The sequence below is a fragment of the Motacilla alba genome, chromosome 7, assembly GCF_015832195.1.
Source record: "Motacilla alba alba isolate MOTALB_02 chromosome 7, Motacilla_alba_V1.0_pri, whole genome shotgun sequence".
NCBI classification, from domain to species: Eukaryota; Metazoa; Chordata; class Aves; order Passeriformes; family Motacillidae; genus Motacilla; species Motacilla alba.
Window position 1 is genome coordinate 30,177,368 of NC_052022.1, and position 21,733 is coordinate 30,199,100.

At 39.7% G+C, this 21,733-nt stretch overlaps 1 protein-coding gene across 9 annotated transcripts in view; it reads right to left on the reverse strand.

The window, feature by feature from the left end:
* The window catches only part of MYO1B (myosin IB), a 107,923-nt gene that overhangs the window by 37,974 nt on the left and 48,216 nt on the right, over positions 1–21,733 (reverse strand). For all 9 annotated transcript variants that reach the window (XM_038142173.1, XM_038142181.1, XM_038142177.1 and 6 more), the window contains exons 5-13: positions 18,809–18,913; positions 15,804–15,850; positions 13,082–13,145; positions 4,727–4,825; positions 4,226–4,329; positions 3,187–3,334; positions 2,400–2,518; positions 1,573–1,659; positions 1,186–1,251 (exon numbers count right to left, since the gene is read on the reverse strand). In XM_038142173.1, the coding sequence (XP_037998101.1) occupies positions 1,186–1,251; positions 1,573–1,659; positions 2,400–2,518; positions 3,187–3,334; positions 4,226–4,329; positions 4,727–4,825; positions 13,082–13,145; positions 15,804–15,850; positions 18,809–18,913 (839 nt within the window). The remainder of the gene's footprint in view (positions 1–1,185; positions 1,252–1,572; positions 1,660–2,399; positions 2,519–3,186; positions 3,335–4,225; positions 4,330–4,726; positions 4,826–13,081; positions 13,146–15,803; positions 15,851–18,808; positions 18,914–21,733) is intronic.

The following is a 21,733-nucleotide window of genomic DNA, read 5'->3' on the forward strand; positions in this document are numbered from 1 at the left end:
CGTGCCTTCTGTCTCCCACCTCCCTGTGCATGTCCAACCTAACCACACACAGGGGAGCTATTAAAAACAAGTCCTATCTGAGGATGCCAGCAGCACCACTCCAGTGCCAGCTTCCTAAAAGCTACTCCAGGACCAGCTCCCAAGAGATCTGGCACCAAGATCCCCGTTCAGCCACCTGACCTCTGGCACGATATTTTCATAAATATGTTCTTGTGTCTAATGCAAACAGCACAGCCTCGCTCAGCAAGCCCTTGAGGCAACTCTCAGCTTTCCTTTTCCTCTTCAGAGGTACTCTGATTTGCACATAGTTGGATGTTTTGCTTCTGAAATGAAACTTATACCACCCTCTCATGAACAATTAGCCCCATTTTCCACACAGCTTAAACACCCTCCCCAGATTTTTAAGAGGGATGTAGGGAAGTGGGTCAGGATTTTTCTACTGATTTTTTTTTTCTCCTCAGATGAGTTTCTAGTTTAAACACACACAGATTCCAACCAAGATCTATAAATCTCTTAACAAAAACTGTCAGAACAAGATTTATGGAAAATGCCTTGTCCCTGGTGCTCTCTAACCCAATTAAAAACTCCTCATTGATTGTTTTGTTTCAAAATACCACCAGTCTAAAAATACTATTGTAAACAAACAGCAGTGAGCTGCATATCTTTAGCTAGGCGTAGGTACAGAATATTTACCTAAGTCAATTGAGACAAAATGCAATATAAGTCCTTGTTTAATTTTGACAGGGAAAAAATGTATAGTTTTTGTTGGGTGGATGGTTTGCTGGTTTTTTTTTCCCTCTCAGGATACACAGCTTGTTCAAAGACTTCCACAAAATGCCTCAGGGCAGAAATGACAGTGCCAGACTTTCTCCTATGCTCAGAATGTATGCCACAACAAAATATATTTAGTTTATCCATCATAAATATTTATTTATCTATGGTGTAAAAACACAAGTTTGACTTCTATAATTTTTTGTTTCAATTGCCAGACATACTAAGACATCTCTCTTTGGCTTATGTTTCTAGTGGTTTTTTTTTGTTTTTTGGGTTTTTTTGGGTTTTTTTTGGTCAGGCATGACACGCTTGAGTTAAATTACATATATTCTGATTATGAATTCATGAACAATTCTGTTAAGCTTTAGTAACAGCTCTCTCACTAAATGGTTACCATTATAAACGTCTTACCTCAAAAATTTCAAAGCCATAGATGTCCAGCACCCCCATTACCTTCTTTCTCACTTTTGTTTGTGCCTTAAAGAAAAATAAACACTGAGTCAGTCATCTCTACACTGCATACTTGGGATTCGAGAAAATTAATGTATCTCATAGAGTAGGCTGTCAAATGCTGTAAAACTAAAATGTTACATATGGTTTCCCATAATACACTTAATGTGAATATTTTTACAAGCTTAAGAACAGAGCAGAGAGCAATTTGTTGAGCTGTGATAAGGTTATTTGTGTGTAACAGTGTACAGCCAGGAGAAATGAAATTGGCAAATACCGTTTTACTGTCCACTTTAATTTGAAGGATTTCTATTGATTCTTCTTTTTACAAGCACAAAGCAACAATACCTTAATGCTCTCATTGATCCTGGTAACAAGCCAGGAGAACAGGCGACTGTACAAATTCTTAGCCAGAGCATCCCGGGCATAATAAGCCTAAAGAGAAGAAAGGAAAAAAAAAATGTTATAAATGCTGGGTTCAACCAAACATTCTCCTGCTGTTGAGGTGTCCTAAAGGTGCAAGGAACTGAGTAAAACCAGCACAGGGAGCACTGGCTCTGCCTAAGTGGGCACAGGAGCTCTGCCCTCCTGGCCACGGGCTGGCTGGAACAGCAGCCACAACCAGGGCGCTCCAGCTCCCTTCCTGCTCTTCCAGCTGCCCACTGCACACTCACATCCCCCATCCCAATCCTAGGCAAGGGGACTGGAGCAGCTGCAGCTGGAGAAGCCACATTCCTGCTGGCCTGAGCTGATGAGACACAGGTGGCAGCCACCCTGGCTCTGCAGCATTACAGGGAGATGAATTCACACTGGCAGCAAAGGTTTTTCAGCAGCCCCGGGGCCCACAGCTCACATGGAATTACAGCAGTTGCCCTAAATGAAAACAGTCTGCCACAACACTTGCAACATGTGCTTTGTGCAGGACTGCTTGTTTTTACATTCTCTGCAACATTTGCCTATCCCTCATCTTTTGGAGGTAATTCACACACCAAACCAAAGCATCCAGCATCTCTTAACATTTAGAAACCACTGAGCAAAAAACACACCCTGTGCTCGTGCTTTATTCAGTGCAGCCTTTCAGCTGTAGTTTTTATTGGGATAGTTATGATTTAATCATGCAGAATAAAATTGCCATTTCAAAAGATCTTGCCTTTTAAATCAGGACCTCTTTTTACCTGAGCCACATTTAGTGTTGTTGAAACTTTCTCCTGTTTGGCCTCAACTGTCCGGAAGCTGAAAGCTCTCTCCAATACAGACTGGTCTATACCTGTCAACTCACAGATTTCCTTGAGTTCTAGCAAGAAAAAGCAAAGTGTAAATACAATCAATCCTTCCATACTATTGCTTTTTTCTTCCCCAAAACCACCAGCTTTTAACAAGTGTGGTATTTTCCCAAAATGCTCTTCAACAGAAGTGCTCCCCATTCACACCCTCTCCCCACCACCCTGCCAAGCAGAGTTTTTAAAAACATGCACAGCACAAGGAAACGGAGCTACTGGTTTTGAAAGCATTTCCTATGCGCTTATTTTTCAGAAAAAAACTTTCCCTCCATTTATAGCAGGCTACTTTTCATAATGAAAACTTTCAGATGAAAATGAACTTTCAAAATACATCAGCTGCAAAAATATCACCAAATGAATCTGACGCTAAAGGCAGAGATACTGCAGAAGAACAGAAATCCTCCACTACAGAAAAAACAAGCAGCTACATAAAGGCACAGAACCATTTTACATTTTAGAACAAAGTGCTAATAAAGTGGGAAAAAGAGAAAAAATAATCATTTTTGGAATTTCAAACAGAACGATTGAAATTGCACAGAATGCAGACCATAGTTGCCTGAGGGTGAGCTCTGGAAACAATCTAATTCATATGTAAGGATATTGTATGTCTGCAGAAACAACAAAATTAATAATGACTTCAGACAAATTAGTGGCTTTCTTCCCATCACTAATCTCATCTTACCATTTTTATCTTTGATTTTACTTTCATCTAGGCCATTTGAACGGGATTCAGGCTTAAATTCGATATTTCCCAATTTCAGAACGGCTGCTACTACTTCAAAAACTGACTGTGTTTCATGATCCATAAACCCAACAATCTGCATTGCATTCTGGAAAGGGGACAAATAAAATTATGAGATAAAAGCATCTACATTTAAACAGATCATTCTTGAAAAAGTCACCATTTATCTGCAAAATTACAAATGGTTAATGAACACTTCTGCTACTAAAAGTACCTATAATTCCTATGCTAAGATAATTAAGTTTTATAATACACAGGAGGTGTGAAAATGGAGCTGGCATTCAGTCCAGTCTGCTTCTAGGACTCATTCAAAATTTGGGTTTCTGAAACGCTATACTTTTTTTAGCCACTTAATTTAGTTTGTAACCCAACCCAGTTTTTCCCAGTCAAATGAACAGGTCCTCCTGTCTTCTCCGACCAGTCACTTTTAGAAGCCATATTTGCATACACTGGATAACAAGGTCCTGTATTCATCTTGTCCCTGAGTACAACCAAGCAAAAACAGGACAGCAAACCACCTTGAGAATCCTCCCAATCCTCCTTTTCTTTCAACTTGGTCAGCATCGCCTGGTCCCTGAGGCTCAGTCACTGCTGTCCTAAGCCACTACAAAATATAACTTTTCCCAGGATCTGACCAAGGCATCTGGGCTTCCCCCCCACCCCTTTTTTGCTTTCTTTTTACTGGTTTCTTTTTGGTTTGGGGGGAGTTTTGTTTGATTTTTTTCTTTTTTTTTTTTTTCCTCTTTGGGGTTTTTTTGGTCCTTTTTGCATTCCTGTAAGAACACTCCAGAAGCTTGATCCTATTTCCTAGCTGTATCAGTGTTTCCCTGTGCAAACACTCTATCCCAGCATGAAGAGCACCAGCACTCAGAAAAGGTGGCCCTCCCAGCCCAGCCCTGCTTGGACAGACAGACCAAGGGCCATAAGAAAGAACCCTGCACTGGTGTTGAGTGCACAGCCAGCCCCTGCTCCTTCTTACCCTGACTGTTCTGAAGTTTGAAGCATCATCCACCCCATTCACTCTGGCAGAATCAAGGCCCAGGTAGTTGTATCTGCTGAAGTCCCTCTCCAGCTTGAGTTTGCCTAAAAAATCAAATAAAAGTATCATTAGTAATAGCATTCTTGTTAGTAGCAATTTTATCCCAGACTCAGCATTGTCAGGAATAGGTTGTTCTTATTGGATTTTCTTCAAGCATCTTTTAATTATTAGCCTTCTGAATAAGAACATGTTTTCAGATTTGTTTATAATACCTTGCTAAGCCAGCAATTCTGACTAATTCTGACTAATTCAGTAATTCTGACTCAGGTATCTGGATAATATCAAAGCGTACACGGACTTCACTTATTACCAATGATACTGCCACCAATAATTTGAAAAATGAAACAGTATCACATTTCCCTCAAAAGGTGATGTGCATGGAACAGCACACTAAATACAAAGAAAACTGACATGTGAACAAGGCACAAGGGCAACACTTACAGAGAAACTCTTCTGATGCACCAGAGAGGATCTGATAGAAAATGTGGAAGTTTCTTTCACCCCTTGGCTGCTTAACGACACGAGACTTCTCCAGCAGATCTAAACAAACAAACCAACAAAAATCTCACAGGTCAAGCACAGACTGCTGGAGCAAAACCCTTTAAAATTAATATAACCCTCCACCATTTTCTACTTCATTGCTTTATATCACCATCAGCAAACTAGAAGAGGGTCAGTATAACCTTATCATAGTATATCACATATCTCTAATATTTCTTTGAGGTAGGGGCAAGCCCAGTGCTCTGGTAAAGGCTGCAGTCTATGAGCTGCAAAGAGAAGTCAGGTCAGGGAGGCAATGTGCTCAAAAGATGTTCGCTGATTTACAGTACAACCACAAAATTAGGATTTGGTGAGGATGACTCTATGGGTGAAAGTTTGAAGAGGCAAAATGTTACCAGGCTAAGTGCATGAAAGATGGGTAAATGAAAAGGAGAGACCAAATAAAGAAAGCATTTAAACCGAATAATCATGCAGCACTTTGTGATCCTCAGGTGTATCAGACTATGAAATAATTCCCAGTGGGGCTGGCAGAAGCTCCATCCTGATATACTCAAAGTGAAATGGAAAAGCAGCACTTTGAGAAGCAGCACTGCACTGATGGAGTAGCTTGACAGGAAGACTGCTCTCAGTGACAGACACATTTCTAAGCCTTGCCCACGAGGGCAGGAATCCAGGCAGGCAGCATCAGCAGACTGACTTGTAACACCTTGCAACCACTTCAGACTCAACATCCTATTTGGCACAGAGGTGACAATTCAAAGGTTGTTCAGCCTGCACTGCACTGGGAGGCTGTGGTTCACAGCACTCCAGGACAAGGAAGAGGAACTCAGTAAGAGAACATCTGGACAGGTACCAGTGTGACCTGCTGGTTTTGTACAAAACATATGTTTTTTTCTTCTCTTCTCACTAGCACAACTACATTTTTCCAGATAGCAGACACAGAATTCCCATGTGTTTCTCTTAAACTACATATATTCAGTGACATGGAGACAGAGACATTCAATGCCCCATTCCAAGCACACAGCAAAGGAGTTCCCCCTGCACCTACCACGACACACCCCCACACCTCCTGGGACTGGGGGTTAAGTTCTCTCCAAGCCTGTGCAAGAAGAAAACACCCAAAGGGAGCTGTCACTCTTCAGAACATCCACCAAGTGAGATGAAGTCTCACAAAGGTAGGACACACGAAACACCATGGGGTTGTTAAACCCTTGCCCTTGCTGGAATATCTGAGGTGTATTCTACCACACCTTTTCTGAGATTCCCATTCCTGCTGAAACTGAGCCTGTCCCATTTCAGCAATCTGGGAAGTTAGAGGGGGCACTGAGGCCAGCAACCTTTGTGCTCCAACCCCCTCACCCAGTCCCACCACGGAGGAGCAACTGGGACATCAGGGCTCAGCCTGAGAGGGGTGGAACTGTCCTGGGATTCCCTCCATGAACAGAGGAGTGCAATAGGTGTATTTCTGTGGATACAGGCAATGTGTGGTGCCTGTGCTGCCCACTGTAATTACCTAATTGCCTCCCTTCCCATGGAATAGCAAATAAAGACCCTTCTGAAGGTCCAAAGTAACTTCAACCCACAAAATTACACAAGTTTTCAGAGTCCCTCCTCCACCTAAACTGCAGCAAGTAAGGTTCAAAACTTACTTTCTGCTCCCATAATTAGCCAGGGACAACAATGACAAAATTCAGACAGTATTTATTAATCTTCTGATTGGCTAATAGTAGGACGAATTTCAAGTATTTACAGGCTGATCCCCCATCCAAGTGTTAATACTTGGGCTGGGAAAGGCAAGGTGAGCAGCAGGCAGTTCAGAGCTGTGCTGGCTGTGAAGGTTCTCCAGGCAAGTGTTGGAACAGATCGCAGCCAAATTTAATCTCAAAAAAAATAAACAACTTCAGCTCCCACAGTGGCTACACACACTTCAGGAAATGGCTGTATTCTCAAAGGATACTGAAGCAATGTGGTTTGGCTTATTTGGGTTTAAAAATATTCTACCCATAAATTTTCTCAAATGCTGTCATAAAAGCTCAGCTACACATCCTGGCAAAATATTGTATGTAAGCCTTCTAATTACATGCATGCCTTCAGCAGATTTAAAAAAACAGGTTCCTGAATGTATGCAAAATTAGTTATGTTTAGGAGGATAATTGTGTTTTTCACCAGTTTATCTTATTTATTTATTTTTAGAAGCAACAAAGTTGACCACCTCACAATCAGTTTTCAAAAGGCCTAACATTCCATATTCTGTCAGTCTTCATAACTGAGGAAAAAAGCAGTCACTGTCAGAAAATCAGGTATTTTCCTTAACAAAGCAGCTGCTGCCAATTCTTTTTCAAATCTGTGTTCATTGGGGTTTTTTTCCTTTTCTTTCTGTTCACATGCAGACTGAAATCAGACTTGTAGGACGGATCCAGACCATCTGCCCACTCCTTCAGAAAACTTCTTCCCTCTGTTTGCCCTAATTAGCATTTTAATAAATTGACCACACATATTTTTCTTGATGCGACCACTGCACTGCCAGTAACTTTTGTGTTAACTCCCACCCAATTGCCAGCTCTGTGGATCAAACACTCCAAAGAGAAAAGACAAAGCTGCACCTCAGACTGCTGCACGTGGCCCCTCGGTGGTTCTGTTGACAGCGGAATGTGTGGACAGATGGCGCTCATCTGTGTGAAAATCCACAGAAGCAAAAACCCCCAAACTCTCCCTACATTACAATTTGTTACATGGTCTATGTGAATTATATGTAGGGACCATGCAGAATTATCAGGACAGCACATACAGAACTACATATGGTGTGCTTATGGGTTATTTCTGCATTATCTTACAGCGCTTCTGCTTCAACGGGAACGTTTAACTTGTTGCATGCACCAAAGCAACAAAGAAAAATTAAATTAAAATTTAAAAATTAATTTGCCTTGGAAACATTCCTGTCTGAATACCCATCAATTCAGATGACTCAAAATCCAGCTACAGGCCTCAGGTTCTGAAGATTTTTTTCTTATTCCTAGATATCACTGTTTAAATGCAAGAGATCTGTGTAAGCACCCTGCTAAACAATTTGACTTAACATAAAAGAAAGAAAGAAAAGAAGATTCTGAATACTTCTGCAAACTCTAATGCACAACTGCATACAATTTTTTTGGTTCCTTGACCCATGAACTCAAGCGATGCAGAAAAATTTAGGGTATTTGTATTTCTCTAAATATACTTGAAATCAAATCAACATTCAAGAAAGGAGCAAGCAAACAGTAAAACCAAAAAAATTACACTACCTTGGTACATTCTAAATCATCCAGAAATTTATTTTAGTCATAGTCTCTTCAGCTGGCCATGACAAGGAGCCTTTTAGCTGCTCAACTGAAGTTACAGAACATGTTCTAGTCACAGCAGCTTATTTCTACAGCCACATTATTTTTTCTTTTCCTACCTTGATTATCTAGTTTTCATCAAAAAAAAAGTCACTGATTTAAAAGTTCCTCCTTAACTTTTCCCCATTATTCCCAGCAAGCTCATAGTAATGTTCTCTTGGATAAATGGATCCGTAACTGTGTCAGTCAAAAACTACTAAATGAGCAGCATGTGCATTGACAATGACTGCATCATTTTAAGTGTTAAATCCTCCTTGCTCAAGTGATGAATGCTGTTTAAAAATGAGCTTATCAAAATGTTTAATATAGTTTGTAGCTTGTTTTCTCAAACTCATCCTAGTTTAGGCAAAATCAGTGCCTAAATTGTGGCAAACGTGCTAAGAGGAACACCAAGGGCGATGCTGCAACAAGTGAAGATTTAAAACAAAAAACAAAAACAAAATGAACAAGAATGGATATCTCTTCCCATAATGTCTAATTGTCCCGTTTCTGCAATATTTCCTTAAGCAAAGGAGCTTTCCAACAGCAATCACAGCTCAGGCTTTAGATTGCTCAGTAAGTGGGTAATTACTTCTGACTTTTAAAATGAACAAAGAAGTAAAAAATAGTAAGCTGCAAAGTTATCACTTTGCTAACTTAAAAAAAAAGTTGTTGCCTTAAATAAACAACACAGATTTCTTTCATGCTGTCATTGGAAAAGATGGCAAAACAGTGCCCTTTCTTAATCTCTTGTTATTCGGACTCTAAAGACATTTTGCTGGTTAAAAATGACTTTTCCAGATCAGGCAGTGCATCTCCTTTATTTCCCAACCCGCACCAATGTTGTCTCCTAGTTAATCATTATATCACTGAAGGGCTTAGGCAGATTAGGAAAGATCACTGAATGCTAAAAGAGAGGTATTTTTCAGCAGGCAATTCCAGGTGAAACACAAAAATTTATGACTTACAAAAACTCTGGGAAAGATATTGTAAGATCCATGCTTTTCAAAAGATCTAAACTAGTGTGAAAGCAAAACATTTTGAGCTGAACTGTGCAAAACCCCTTCGGCCAGCAAATTCAGAGTACACAAAACCAGTCACAAAACTAATGAACCAAGTGTGCACACAAACACTGCAATAAGTACAAAACAGATGCAGCATCCGTGGACAGTCATACTTCAGAGCTGAAACAAGCTGTTGCAATTAGCACCTATTACTTCAAAACCAAACATACCTATTTTTATAGAAGATATGTCTTATTGTGTAATTACAGGTGGAAAAGAAACTACCATTCTCCTCTCTCTCATCCTCACTGACAAAGTAGTTAAAATAAATGAAAAACTAAGAATAACATTGATCTTTTCTGTAATTTATTTCCACAATATTACACCCAGCTGAAAGCAACACTCCAACACTGCCTTTACTCTTAAGTGCTCTGGAAAAAAAGCCCTATGAGTGCCAAAGTGCTGAGAAGACTGTCCACTGCAACAGCAGAGATTGTAAACACCATACTGGAGGCCACAAAGAGCAGATACACCTCAGAGAGAGAAAATGTAAATGCCATTTACCTGTTTGCAGGTGCCATTTAAAGCAGCAACACACCTTTAAGCAGGGACTGATGTTTGCTGCTGAACAGTGATGGGATGCCTACAGTCCCAGGCGGCAACACAGCAAGGGGTTTGTGTTTAGCAATGCCCACAGGAGCAGCCTGGATTTCCTAACCCCATGCACATGAAACAGGCCATTTGTGAATGGATGGGCTGGCTGGCAGCTGGCACCAGGACTGAGCACCTTCCATGGGCTCCAGCATCCCCCACCCATTAGGAAAATGAGCTGGGATCTTCACAGAAAGCTAACAAAAAGGCAGTACTAACAATTCAGGCTTACAGCACACCTCAGTCAGCCTTCTCCACCCTCCCACCCACCGGTGATGGATCAAACAAATGCAACACTTTCTGCCTTGTAGTCCAAGGGGAAAACAATTCCTGACGGAAGTAAAATACTTAAAGTTTGCATAAATCACACTAATTTCAAATTTTCCATTCCCAATTTCTTTTCATGACTGTTCATATTGACATAACAGTATATCAATTTCCTTGGAAACCAGCACAGTTGGAAGATCTGAGCTGCCATACATGAAATGAGACTGCACAGATTTGACACTGTTCAAACACAACATTATCTTCACTTTGGGTACATACCAAGTCCTGATGGATGGTCCATACCAGTCCTTTATAGATGCCCCAAATCCCCTCCATTTCATTATTTCCATTTTGATTTTACTCAGAAGATTCACCCTTCTGTTTATGGCACAGTAAATGTTTCGGATCTGTCAGCTGGACATTCCCACTGGCTGCAAACTGGACAGGGCAGGCCAGCAGTGTGCACTGGCATGATAATTTCACCCTCTAACTCCATCCTGAGAAAGGTTCCTCCCAGGCTAACCCCTCTCATGAAGAAGCAGGAGCTCATTGAAGGACACCAGGAGAATGGTTCCAGGGCAGGTCACAGCAGCTTCAGCCACTCCTTGAAGGGTCACCCAGACAGAGTGACCAGCCTTCCACAGAGCTCCACAGCATTCCAGAGCAGGGCAGAACAGGCCATTCCAAGAGAGACCTTTCAGCCTAATGGGTCTCTGCTTATCCACACCAGTCTGATAAAATTAGTAGCTTATCTTGGTTACCATCCTCGCCACCAAAATAACCTAGATGTTCACTGTGTCTGCTCCGAGCCACTCACACTATGAAATACATCTTGGTGGTGCCACAAAAAGCCCACTTTAACTTAACTGATGTTTGGAAATTAAGCTGGCCAGACACAACTCTTACAATTTAACTAAAGCATTATGATGCCATCTTCACATCATATTAATACCAAACCAAGAGATGGTCAGAAATCAGAGAATATTTATTAATATTTTCATAATCATACTTTCCCTTTTAAGGACAGGAAACTTCAGCACTACTTGACTTCATGCTTGATGAATTATGAAGACAAATCCTGATTTTGACTTAAACCAGAGTAAATTCTGAGTGGTGTAAAAGAATTTAGGCCCCCAATATCTTCAGAATGATGAGGCCTCACAGAAACAGAAATGTTTATGTTGCAATGCAATGCTGCAGATGTGTGGAAAAGATCTAAGGCAGCACAACCACCTTGCTTTGAAAAGGCAGAGAATTTAAAATCTCTTTTAAAGAGAGATGGATGGACTAGCAAATTTTGCAAACACTTAGTCAAAGATGAGATGTATTAACATGCTGCTGCAGGAACTCAGTATTTGCCTGTGACATACCCTGCCAAGGATGAAACATTTCATAGCTCAACAAGTAACATCTTTTCCTCAACAGGGCTTGCTTACACATCAGGTCTTTATTCTTAAATTGAAATTAATCTCCTTGTTATTAGATATTTATTACATGTGACAAGACAGAAAGAATGCCTAAAACAGGCATATTTTAGATGGATCCAAAAATATGTCTGCCCTTTGATACATATGTCATCACATCATTACAATTACATGTAATGTTATAATTACAGCACGCAGAGATTTATGGGGCAGATAAACTACAGAGCAACTATTTGGACTGCCTTTTGATATGACACAATATTTTAATTACATGACTCAGTGCAGTACTTTCAAAGGCAGATTGTTAAATGTCCACTCTTACAAAGGAGGGCTCATTTTTATGTGTATATTTTGAATGTGAAATAAAAAGAAACAAATAACAGCCTTTTAGAACCTTCTTGTTCACATTTAATTATTATGAATATATTATGTTTGGCCTCTAACTTTGTTAACTGCCAAATATCAAAGCTAATAGATAGCCATAAACACTTACATAGCGACTAATTTGAGTTTCAAGATCTACCCTGTCCCAAAAATTAGGCTCTTCAGGCACAGTTCCAAAAGGTGATCTGGTTGAGAAAAAATGTCTGCCCTCTGAAAAAAAGCCAAAATCTACATCTATGTGCAAAATTCCTCATAGTGTTTTTAAAATGTTTATGTTATATATGGAGAGTACAGTTCACCTTGGGCAAGTCTCATTATTTCACAACCAGTAAAATGCCAGTGGTGTCAAAAGTCACATCTTTAGAAGCAGCAATGAATTTGGCTGAGTGGAATGAGAGGTCAAGGCTGGGTCAGTGACACCTAGTATAGTCACTCACTGCCCTCTTCCTCCCCTTTTAAAAATAAGAAAACCAAACAAATATGGCTTTATATAGCACTGAGGAGGAATTTATTTTAAAAGCTACACTTAAACCCTCAAAAGAAAAGCAAGTCAAAGCATTCTGGGCTGCTATTCAGTTCCCAGCCTTTTTCTTCCCAACAGAGAGCTGGTCAGAATTTCTGAATTGCAACAGGTGTCATAAAACAAGCCCCAAGGCCACCTTTGCCTCTCTAAAGTCAACAGCTGTTCATCCTCTCTCATTAAAAACCTTTTCCTACACTTTGAGGTGTATTAATTTGTACAGATGGCTTTGGTTCCAAGTAAACATACTCATCTCATGGCGATCTCCAGCACACTCTCTATCACCCTTGCAAATTACAGGACAGCATCTGCCATAAATACACGGCCCATCAAACCTAGTAACACATCTGATTCCATGGGTTCAAGAATGAAAAAGACCCTCAGATATCCATATGCATCTGTCACCAGCTTCAGAGACAATGTACAGACTCACATGCATCACTCAGTACCTTTGAAACAAGGCAGTAAATTCAATAATCGTGCTTACCTCTTCAAGTCTGTTTTCACCCCCTCTAAGGTACATTATTCAGCAGCACAACAGCAATAAAATTAAAAAGTAGAATTTATCACATGATGGAGAGCGATTGTATTAGACTAACACAGGTGATCTTTTCAATAATTGAACCATCTTCCTTTCTACACAAAACATTTTCATCTGTGAATATGCTGATACCAAAAGTAATACTCACAGTTGCTTATAACTCCCCCAAGTGGGTCACCCTTGAAATCAAACTCAATATCCATGTATTTTCCCTGTGAAAGCAACAGATTTTAAGATTAAAATTTCTGTTTAAGAAAAACTGCTCAAGACATTGAATTAGTTGGTTGAAAGATCGGAAGAGCGATCTGACAATCTCCTGTCAGATTTTTGCAAAAGAGAAAATCATTCAAATCCTCTAAGACATTATTACAGCCAGGGATTTTTATGGAAACAGCTTTAATCGGGTCTGTAAAGCAGCCCAGTAACTTGCTTGGTTTCTAAGGTTCTGTGAAGAAAATGCACATTGTACAAACTTCCAAGTGCCAAGAACACCAAATAATCCCTGCAGCCATTCAGGTATGGCCATGCTTATTTTACTGAAAGATGCAGGAAGAAATCATCTTGCAGGAAGAAACTATCTTCTTTTCTCCCTGGGAGCTCTGGGAGCGTGAAGAAAGGCAGCTGAAGGAGAGCTGCCGAGTCTGGCCCCAAGCAGCGGCTGGCAGCGAGCGCGGCTCGCGAGCGCGGGATGTCTGTCCCCGAGCGTGTGCCTGCCTTGTAAAAGTGATGGATTTTTCCCGCTGAACCCTTTCCCTTGGAACTCAGGAGACCAGAGGCAACAATTAACGGGCTGTCACCGCACAAGCGCTTCCAATCCCCGCCATGCTGGCGCACTGCATTTCCTTGACTTCTGCTTGACTTTTCCACATCACAAAGATCGCTCCGGTCTTTGGATCGTTTTAATTTATTTGACAAGTGCTTAATGTAGTAACAGCTACATTTAACAGTGACAAAACGGACAGACTGTGCAGAAAAGGCAACAGCAGTGCTGCTCGTGTTGGCAAGGGAGTTTAGAAAGATAAAAGCTGCTGGTAGTAATTCAGCCAAATTCCACCCTCTGGCACACACTCAGCAGAGGACACTGCTCACTGTGAGGAGGGTGAGGCACTGAAATGGGCTACCCAGAGAAGCAAGCCAGGTTGGACAGGGCTCTGAGCAGCCTGGTCCAGTAGAAGGTGTCCCTGCCTATGGCAGGGGATTGGAATGACATGGTCTTTAAGGTCCCTTCCAAACCTAAGACTATAAGACAAAAACAATCCATTAAAAAGCCTTGTGTTTATATTTCCTCATTCACTGCATTCAGAAAGAGATTGGGTTTTGTTTATTTTTCTATTTTACTTCTTATTACACACCATAAAAAGCCAAGCACTTTAGACTGACTCACTCAAAGAAACTTCCTAATTTACTGGGTATTTTGTCAAGATTGACTTGACTCTACTTAAACTCTATTTTCTTTCCTATACTGTATTGTTCAAGGTTAATTCTGAGCTGATTCGAATTTCAGAGAGAAAAAAATTAAATCAGATAATTAAATTTTCATTTCCCAAGGAGTGGGACAGCTGGGTGTTTCCAAAAGTATTTTTAGCTCAGTGTTTATAAGCAAGAACTTGAAAGGCAAAATAGTTGTTAGTTCCACTTTGTCCTGGAAAGACTTCTGGGCTGTCTGCTCATCATTTCTGCAGTGTCACATCTCATAATTGCAGTCTTCCTAGCCTTTCTATTTAAAAAAAAAAAAAAAAACAACAAAAAACCTCTACAGGTGCCCCAAATTTTGGCCCTGGCCTTGTGATGAAGACCCCTTGCTCTGTTCACCATCAGAGGCAATGAGCTGCAAAAGGAGCCTTCACAGACATGTAGAACATCATCAGCTCTTGAGAATTAGAAGGGAAGGGGAGGAAATCTCCCAAGTGGAAAAAAAAAAAAAAGCCACTCTCCAATCTCACAATGTCCAGAACTTCCATCCATTTGCTTTAACTCGGAACACACCATTCTCCCAGTGAATCAATTTTCCTTCTCTTGTCAACTTCACACATCTCACAATATTGCTTTTCTGGACACAAGTGAGCAAGTGACAGAGTTGTATTCAGCTTTCTGATTTTAGCAGGAGAAACTGTGATAAGCACTCACACTTCTGAACCTCTCAACTCTAGCATCAACTTTTCTGCTTTTTCAACTGTCAGTTCTGGTAATTTCTCATTCAGTTTCATGCCCAAAAAAGGTTGAATTCAACCAATTGATTATAAAGAATTTAAGCAAAAAAAACCAAACATTGCAAATGTTCATCCTAAAAATTGAAGTTTCAAACACATTTTGAAAGAAAATGGGAACCTAAAGTAGTAATTTTAACAAAAAAAAATATACATATGAATGGAAAACAAGATCACATGGAAAGATCCACTTACTAAGCAGACCAGTTGCTGGACACATGGTCTCTGACACTAAAGCCACCAGTGCCAGAAAATTAAAGAATCCAGCTGCACTGTAATTATGTTTTCATCCGGTCACAGGCTGCCACATCCTAATTTTGTTTTTCTTTTTTAGCCTCTGCTTTGATATTCAACTGAACTCTATGCCCATATCACAAACCAACAAGATTTCTGGCAAGGAGGTGAAACATTTTTGAAGAGGCATCACTAATGATGCCCTACTAACACACTGGGGAAGGAGAACATGCTCCTGCGTAAAAAATTAAATACTGATTGATTGTTGCTGAAGGTGTTCACCTTCTTCAAACAGTCCTCAGACAGCTACAAGAAAGCTCCCCAAATTATTCCTTCCCTCTATGGATGCCTTGATGGTTGATACATGGCAAAACAGAAATAGCCAACAGCAAAGCACGCTCCTCGAAAAGGACTGAAGAAAATACTTACAAATCTAGAGGAGTTGTCATTCCGCACAGTTTTGGCATTTCCAAAAGCTGGAGAAAGAGAAAAAACAAATACAACAAGCAAATCTATCAGTAAAAAAATATTTAAATGCTAAAATATCTAAGTGTGCGTCTATATTTAAAAGAATTACAGACTTCTCAGAAACAATGCCCAGTTCATTGTATTGACATCAGTCCCTGGGGACAGAATGCGGCAGACGTGATCACAAATTCCGAAAACCTATAGAAGTCCAAAGAAGTTTTGTCTCAACACTTTCCTTGTTTAAAAAAGCTAAAGAAAAATATACAAGAGGAAATGGTTCCAAAACAAAACTGTACCCATATTAATCATATATCTTTGGGGTTTGAATCAACAAATTCATAATTTTATAACCCAAATACAGGAAATACTTCTTCCTCTTCATTTCAGAGAAAGAAATGAATCCTAGTTCCCAAAATACATTAAAAGCTGGAGGCCAGAAGTGAGGAAATTACAGAATGACACTTAAAAATTGTTTGCATAGGACAGTTTAATCAATGCTTTGAAATGGATTTATTTACACCATTTCAACTCATTAATCCTACTTCAAGCTGAATATTATTCAGCTGAAATCGGTCACATTTACAATGAAATTTGTCTTCAGCTTGATGTAAACTAGCTTTCTGAATAGCTTGGTTTAAATTTCTTTAGCTCAAGTTTTATGACAATGAAAATTCTCTGGGAAAGGACTTCCCAGGGCTACATTCAGATGGACAGCCACCATCTCAGAGCATGGGCAGGACAAGGAGGAGGAGGACAGTTCAAGCTCTCAAACTACCACATTGTCCAAGCACATGGAGTCAAAACAGGAGTATCCCCTCCATCATTAGGTACAGCACTCCTACTTCCAACAAGAGACTTTATTTATCCCAGTATTTATGTACATAGCATATATATATACTCAAAGATAAGTCAAGTCAATGTTTTTTGGACAGAAATAAATACATGCCTTAAGGCTTCCACAAACTTGCATGAGTAGACTTATTCTTGACCAAAGAACTAGAGCCAAAATGAAAAGTTTGTTGATCCTAAAGGCCAGGATAAGTGAAAGAATTGTTTTTAAATCTTCATGCCCTGCAATAAATCATCTTTTCACCAACCAAATCTCTGAGCTGCATTTTCTTAAACACTGAGCTGAACAGTAAAGTCATTTATAACTGCATGGAGTCAAGCACAAATGTTCCATTATAAAGCATGAGGCACATTCCTTGGTTTTCCCTAAAGTTCATTGTTTCTAAAAGTTAATTTACAGTAGCAACTGTAGTTTAATAGAAATAATCCCATAAGATAAATTATGCATATGTAACATTTATGTCATTTTCTTGCACTGGAGTTTGACTGAAACAGAACTACATAACCAAAGAAAAATAAATCTAACCACAAATGCTTAATTTCTTTCTAAAACCTATATAAGCAGCCAGGCTTGCTCAGTTTTTATTCCTTATGGAATAACCCAGTGTCCGACCTTCCAAAAAAGCTAAACAGGCATTACCAGCATATCAAGTAGAACAAATAGTACCTTGAAATGATAAGGCAATCATCATTTATCATCATAAAATGATAAGGCAATTTTCAGTAAGCTTAGCTGATTCCTCTTGCATTAAAACTAAGCTTCACTAACCAACAAGAAATCAAATCTATTTGGCAGTCCCTGGGGAAGAATCTGGCTTTGGCAAGAAAAGCCTCAGTACCCACCATGCCATTTCTGTCTGGATCTGAAATCTGCTTCCAGAACAGTCATAAAACAACACAGCTCATCTCTGTGAACCCAAAACAATGCAGGGTTGCAATCCCCCCATTCAGCTTTAAGGGGAACACAGCAGATCATCAAAGAAAGGCTTATCCAGCATTTCTATTATTCTTAAATGTCAACATTTCATCCTTTCTTTACAAGTCTTTGCTTACAATTTCTGGTTTGTGTACGAAGACCACGTTTTAACCATCCACTTCCCCACTGCTCTCTGCCCAGTTTCTTGCATTCCCTTTCCTTTTATTTTTTTCCCTACTTTTTCCTCTGTTTTCACTTGCTGAGTCCTTACCCCCTATATGTTCCAATTCATCACCCATAAGCAAGGCAATAAACATTATGCTGACACTCAACAATCTTTACAAACACCACATATGATCTGGCCATAATGCAAAATTGTCTTTTGACAACTGACTTTGTCTCAGCACCACAACAGCTTTGAAAATTCTGGGTAAGACTGAGCCAGGAATGGACACAATAGATCTAAATAAGTCAGTGCCAACCAAGGAAATTCTGAAGGCAATTATTAGACAATGGAACAAAACTGCAAGCTTTGAGGATCATATATCCTATCTCTAGGATTAAAAAAGAAAATTTAAATCCTGTTTCTGGCAGGCAATGTCTTTAAATTAAAATCGCTAATTAAAAACATAAAAGTCTTTCCTGGGAGAGCAGGAACGGCAGTTGTCAGGAAAAACAGGCCAACAATCACCAGACCCAAGAAACAATAAGTCTCAGGGAACAACAGACATGCATATGGATTGGCTTAGTTTTTCTAAGACCCATTTCTTCACTTTTTTTTTCCCCCTAAAGTAGAAATAATGCCTTGCAGAGCTTGTTTGTTTACTAGCAACTGTAATAATATGATTTGGAAGGAAATGAATCAGAGGGACTTAACTAAAGTCAAGTCTTTTGATACGGACAAGCATCATCAAGACAGGGTTGAAAAAGGGTAAGCTCCTCTGAGAGCAGCAGGAGAAGGCTGGGAAGTATGACCTAACTTCCTGAGCTCTTCCTTCATGAGGGAAACCATTTTCTTTTCAAGAAAACCCACACACAGCTGAACAAAGTCCTGCAGATGTATTCACATAAAGCATCTCCTATGGTTTTGGATGCCAAATAACAACAAAATATCATCAGACACAGTTTTCCAAACCAGCTCAGCTGGGACACCAGTGCACACACAGGTAATATGCTGGCACATACTCCGTGAGATTCTTACCTTCAAGGACTGGATTTGACTGCAAAAGTTGTTCTTTTACTTGATTAACCTCTGCCCCTTTTCCACACACAGCAGCTACATATGACATGACAAGTTTGCTTGCCTCTGTGGGGGAGAGCCAAATAAAACAGTGATAAGCATTGGCAAAAAGGCTAAATCTCCATCACATTTTCTCAACTGTGAGCACATTCATTTCAGTTTTCTCAACTGTGAGCACATTCATTTCAGTTTTCTCCTGCACTGTTGGAAATGCAGAAGGAGCATACCCTGCTCTGAGACCCATGCCATTACATCAGCAATTCTGTTGATTCAAACACCTAGAGCCTCTATCTAAGCTCAAAAAAAGCCACCAGTGGATACAGCACATTACCTGCTCCTTTTTCATTTAGCCTTACTAAGAGGCATTCTTTGAGGGAAGAACATTATCCCGTGCTGACACATTAGAAATGTTTTAATCTAGCCTGAAAATAAACAGGCCCAGGCAGTTTCAAGACACCAAATTCAATCAGTTTGTATCAGCAGATACATAACAAGTGCAAAATACAACACTTACACACATGCAATTACAGCTCTAATCTACAAGCAACTGAGTTGCTGCAACATCACCTAACCCGCTGCAGTCTGTCTGAAAGTAAAACCAACAGACAAAGTGAAGCATTCTTTTAAACAATAAAACTAGTTTGGAGTTGCTTTTAAGAAAGTTTGGAATAATTTTTGGATTTTCAAAGCTGGGTTCATATGGGTGTCAATCACCCATGACAGAAACAAGTATTAGATAATCCATTCAACCCTTTTGTTTTTGCTGGTCAAGAAAAAGCAGCTGGAAAATGATTTGGTTTATAAAGAGAGTCTGTGATGGTTACTATGATGCAAGATAGTGAAATTTCAGGCAATATAGGCTGATATATAATGTAATTACTAACAGCTGGAAACCCTATCAATTCCAGACTGGGGGCATTAAAAAAAAATCATTACATTTGTAACAGATCTTCAGAGATCTGTTACAAATTTAAGTGTCTCATTTCAGGAAAGAACTGACAGATGAGATGTTATCCCTTGGATTTTGATTTTTCTTATTTAACCAAATTTGTTTGCTAGCATTACATTATTATCCCATGTGTAGAGGAAAATGAGCAAACCTGCCACAGGAAGCAAGCAGGGAGCAAAAAATTTAGGTGTGCTCAGAAGGCTCCCATCTTCTTTATTTGTGCCTCAAACCCAGCTCTCATTTTTGACTCTGTTCCCTTCAGAGCTTGGAATTACCCAATTACTTAATTTGAAATATTTCCTAAAACAGTCAACATCTTTAAGCACAGGCATTCAATCACTGAGAGAAACACGCACTGAAGCAGCAAAAAAGCTATTACAATAGTTTACACACAATGACTTCAATACAGGCTTTGAATACCAGCAAGAGAAAAAAAAAGGGCCTTTCTCTTATTAGGAACTCTGTTAGGCCCAAGAAAGACATCAGGAAGAGAGTTATCACCCTAACATTTCAAAACACCCCTTATCTGGTGATGCACCATGTTTTCTTGCCCAATGTTACTATCAGTTAACATTAAAAACATGCAGAGACACAAGAACAAAACTGGAAGCAAATAAAAAGACTCAACTGATGACAGTTCAGTTTCAGTTCTTCCAGGACAAAAGTGTCAAATATTCTGGCTACCAAAAATTTAAAACACAGTCATAGAGTGTATCTGTAGTAAGAAGTTTGTAAGGAATAACTCATATTATTTCCCATATGGCTATAAAAATTACAGAACCCTCAAAATCTCTGTACAAATCTAAATCTACTATTTACATATAGAGAAGTTCAACAACTCAGCCTCTGATTCACCTTTCAAATGAACACATCAATAAAATGTGTGCCTCACTTGTATGAGGTGCTTGATAATTCACAGTTTGTGAGGAAATCAAGACATTAAACACCACCAGTCCAGGACTCCTTGCTAAAGTCTGAGCTTCCAGACAGAACCACAAAGAGTCGTATTAATAAAAGTTGGGTTTTTTAAACTAAACTTCTACTGAACATGCTTTCCTGTCATTGAACTGTAAATAAGGATTATGTTACAAGACTTCAAGACCTCTCAGTTGGGTGCCACGAATCAAAGAGCACCAAAGATGATGCCTACACTTTATATGCACACAGAAGTCTGGGAAAGCAACTTCTTGTTACCTACGTGAGTCTTGCTCAGAATAAGCACACAAAGCCCCACATATTCTCAGATGCAAAGGCAAAATCTCTCAAATTACTTGGAAACAGATGTATGCCTTCCTACCCGCTGTCTCTTCTGCAAGTCGCCTCTGTTTTAAATTGCTATCTTTGAAAGTAACTGGCTTCTTTCTTTTTTAAGATCTACCTAAAATGTACTGCAGTTATGCAATCCTCTCTTGGTTTCTAATCTTCCAGTTTCAACACCAGCAGTCATTTTCAAGGAAATGTCAGCTTTGCCTAAGAAACTCAGTGTTCCGGCACACAAGCCAATGTTAGCACTGCAGCTGAGCACAGTGTGCAAAGGGCTGATAAATTTCCAAAGTAATCAGCTACAGTTATTTCTTTTCCTTAGATAATTAGTATAATCCAGTTTTTAAAGGCATGTGTTTATTGAGAGACAAGTGGAAGTATCAAGTCTAGAAAACTCAGAGCATTTAGTTTTCCACGTCTTCAAGTTCCCCACCAGGACAGCCTAAACATTTTCTGGCCCTTGCAATACTCTGTGACAAGTCAGCATCACTTTGATACAACTCTGGATACTGATGAGGACACTGCACTAACATGACATGGGATTTCAACGTGGTGACAGTGTGAAATAACCACTATTTTATGCGAGTTCACAGCTGCAGCAACAAGTGCAGCAGCACTCACTTTCTGCAATGGCCAGACACAAATAATTACTGACATCTCTCAACCCTCACCGA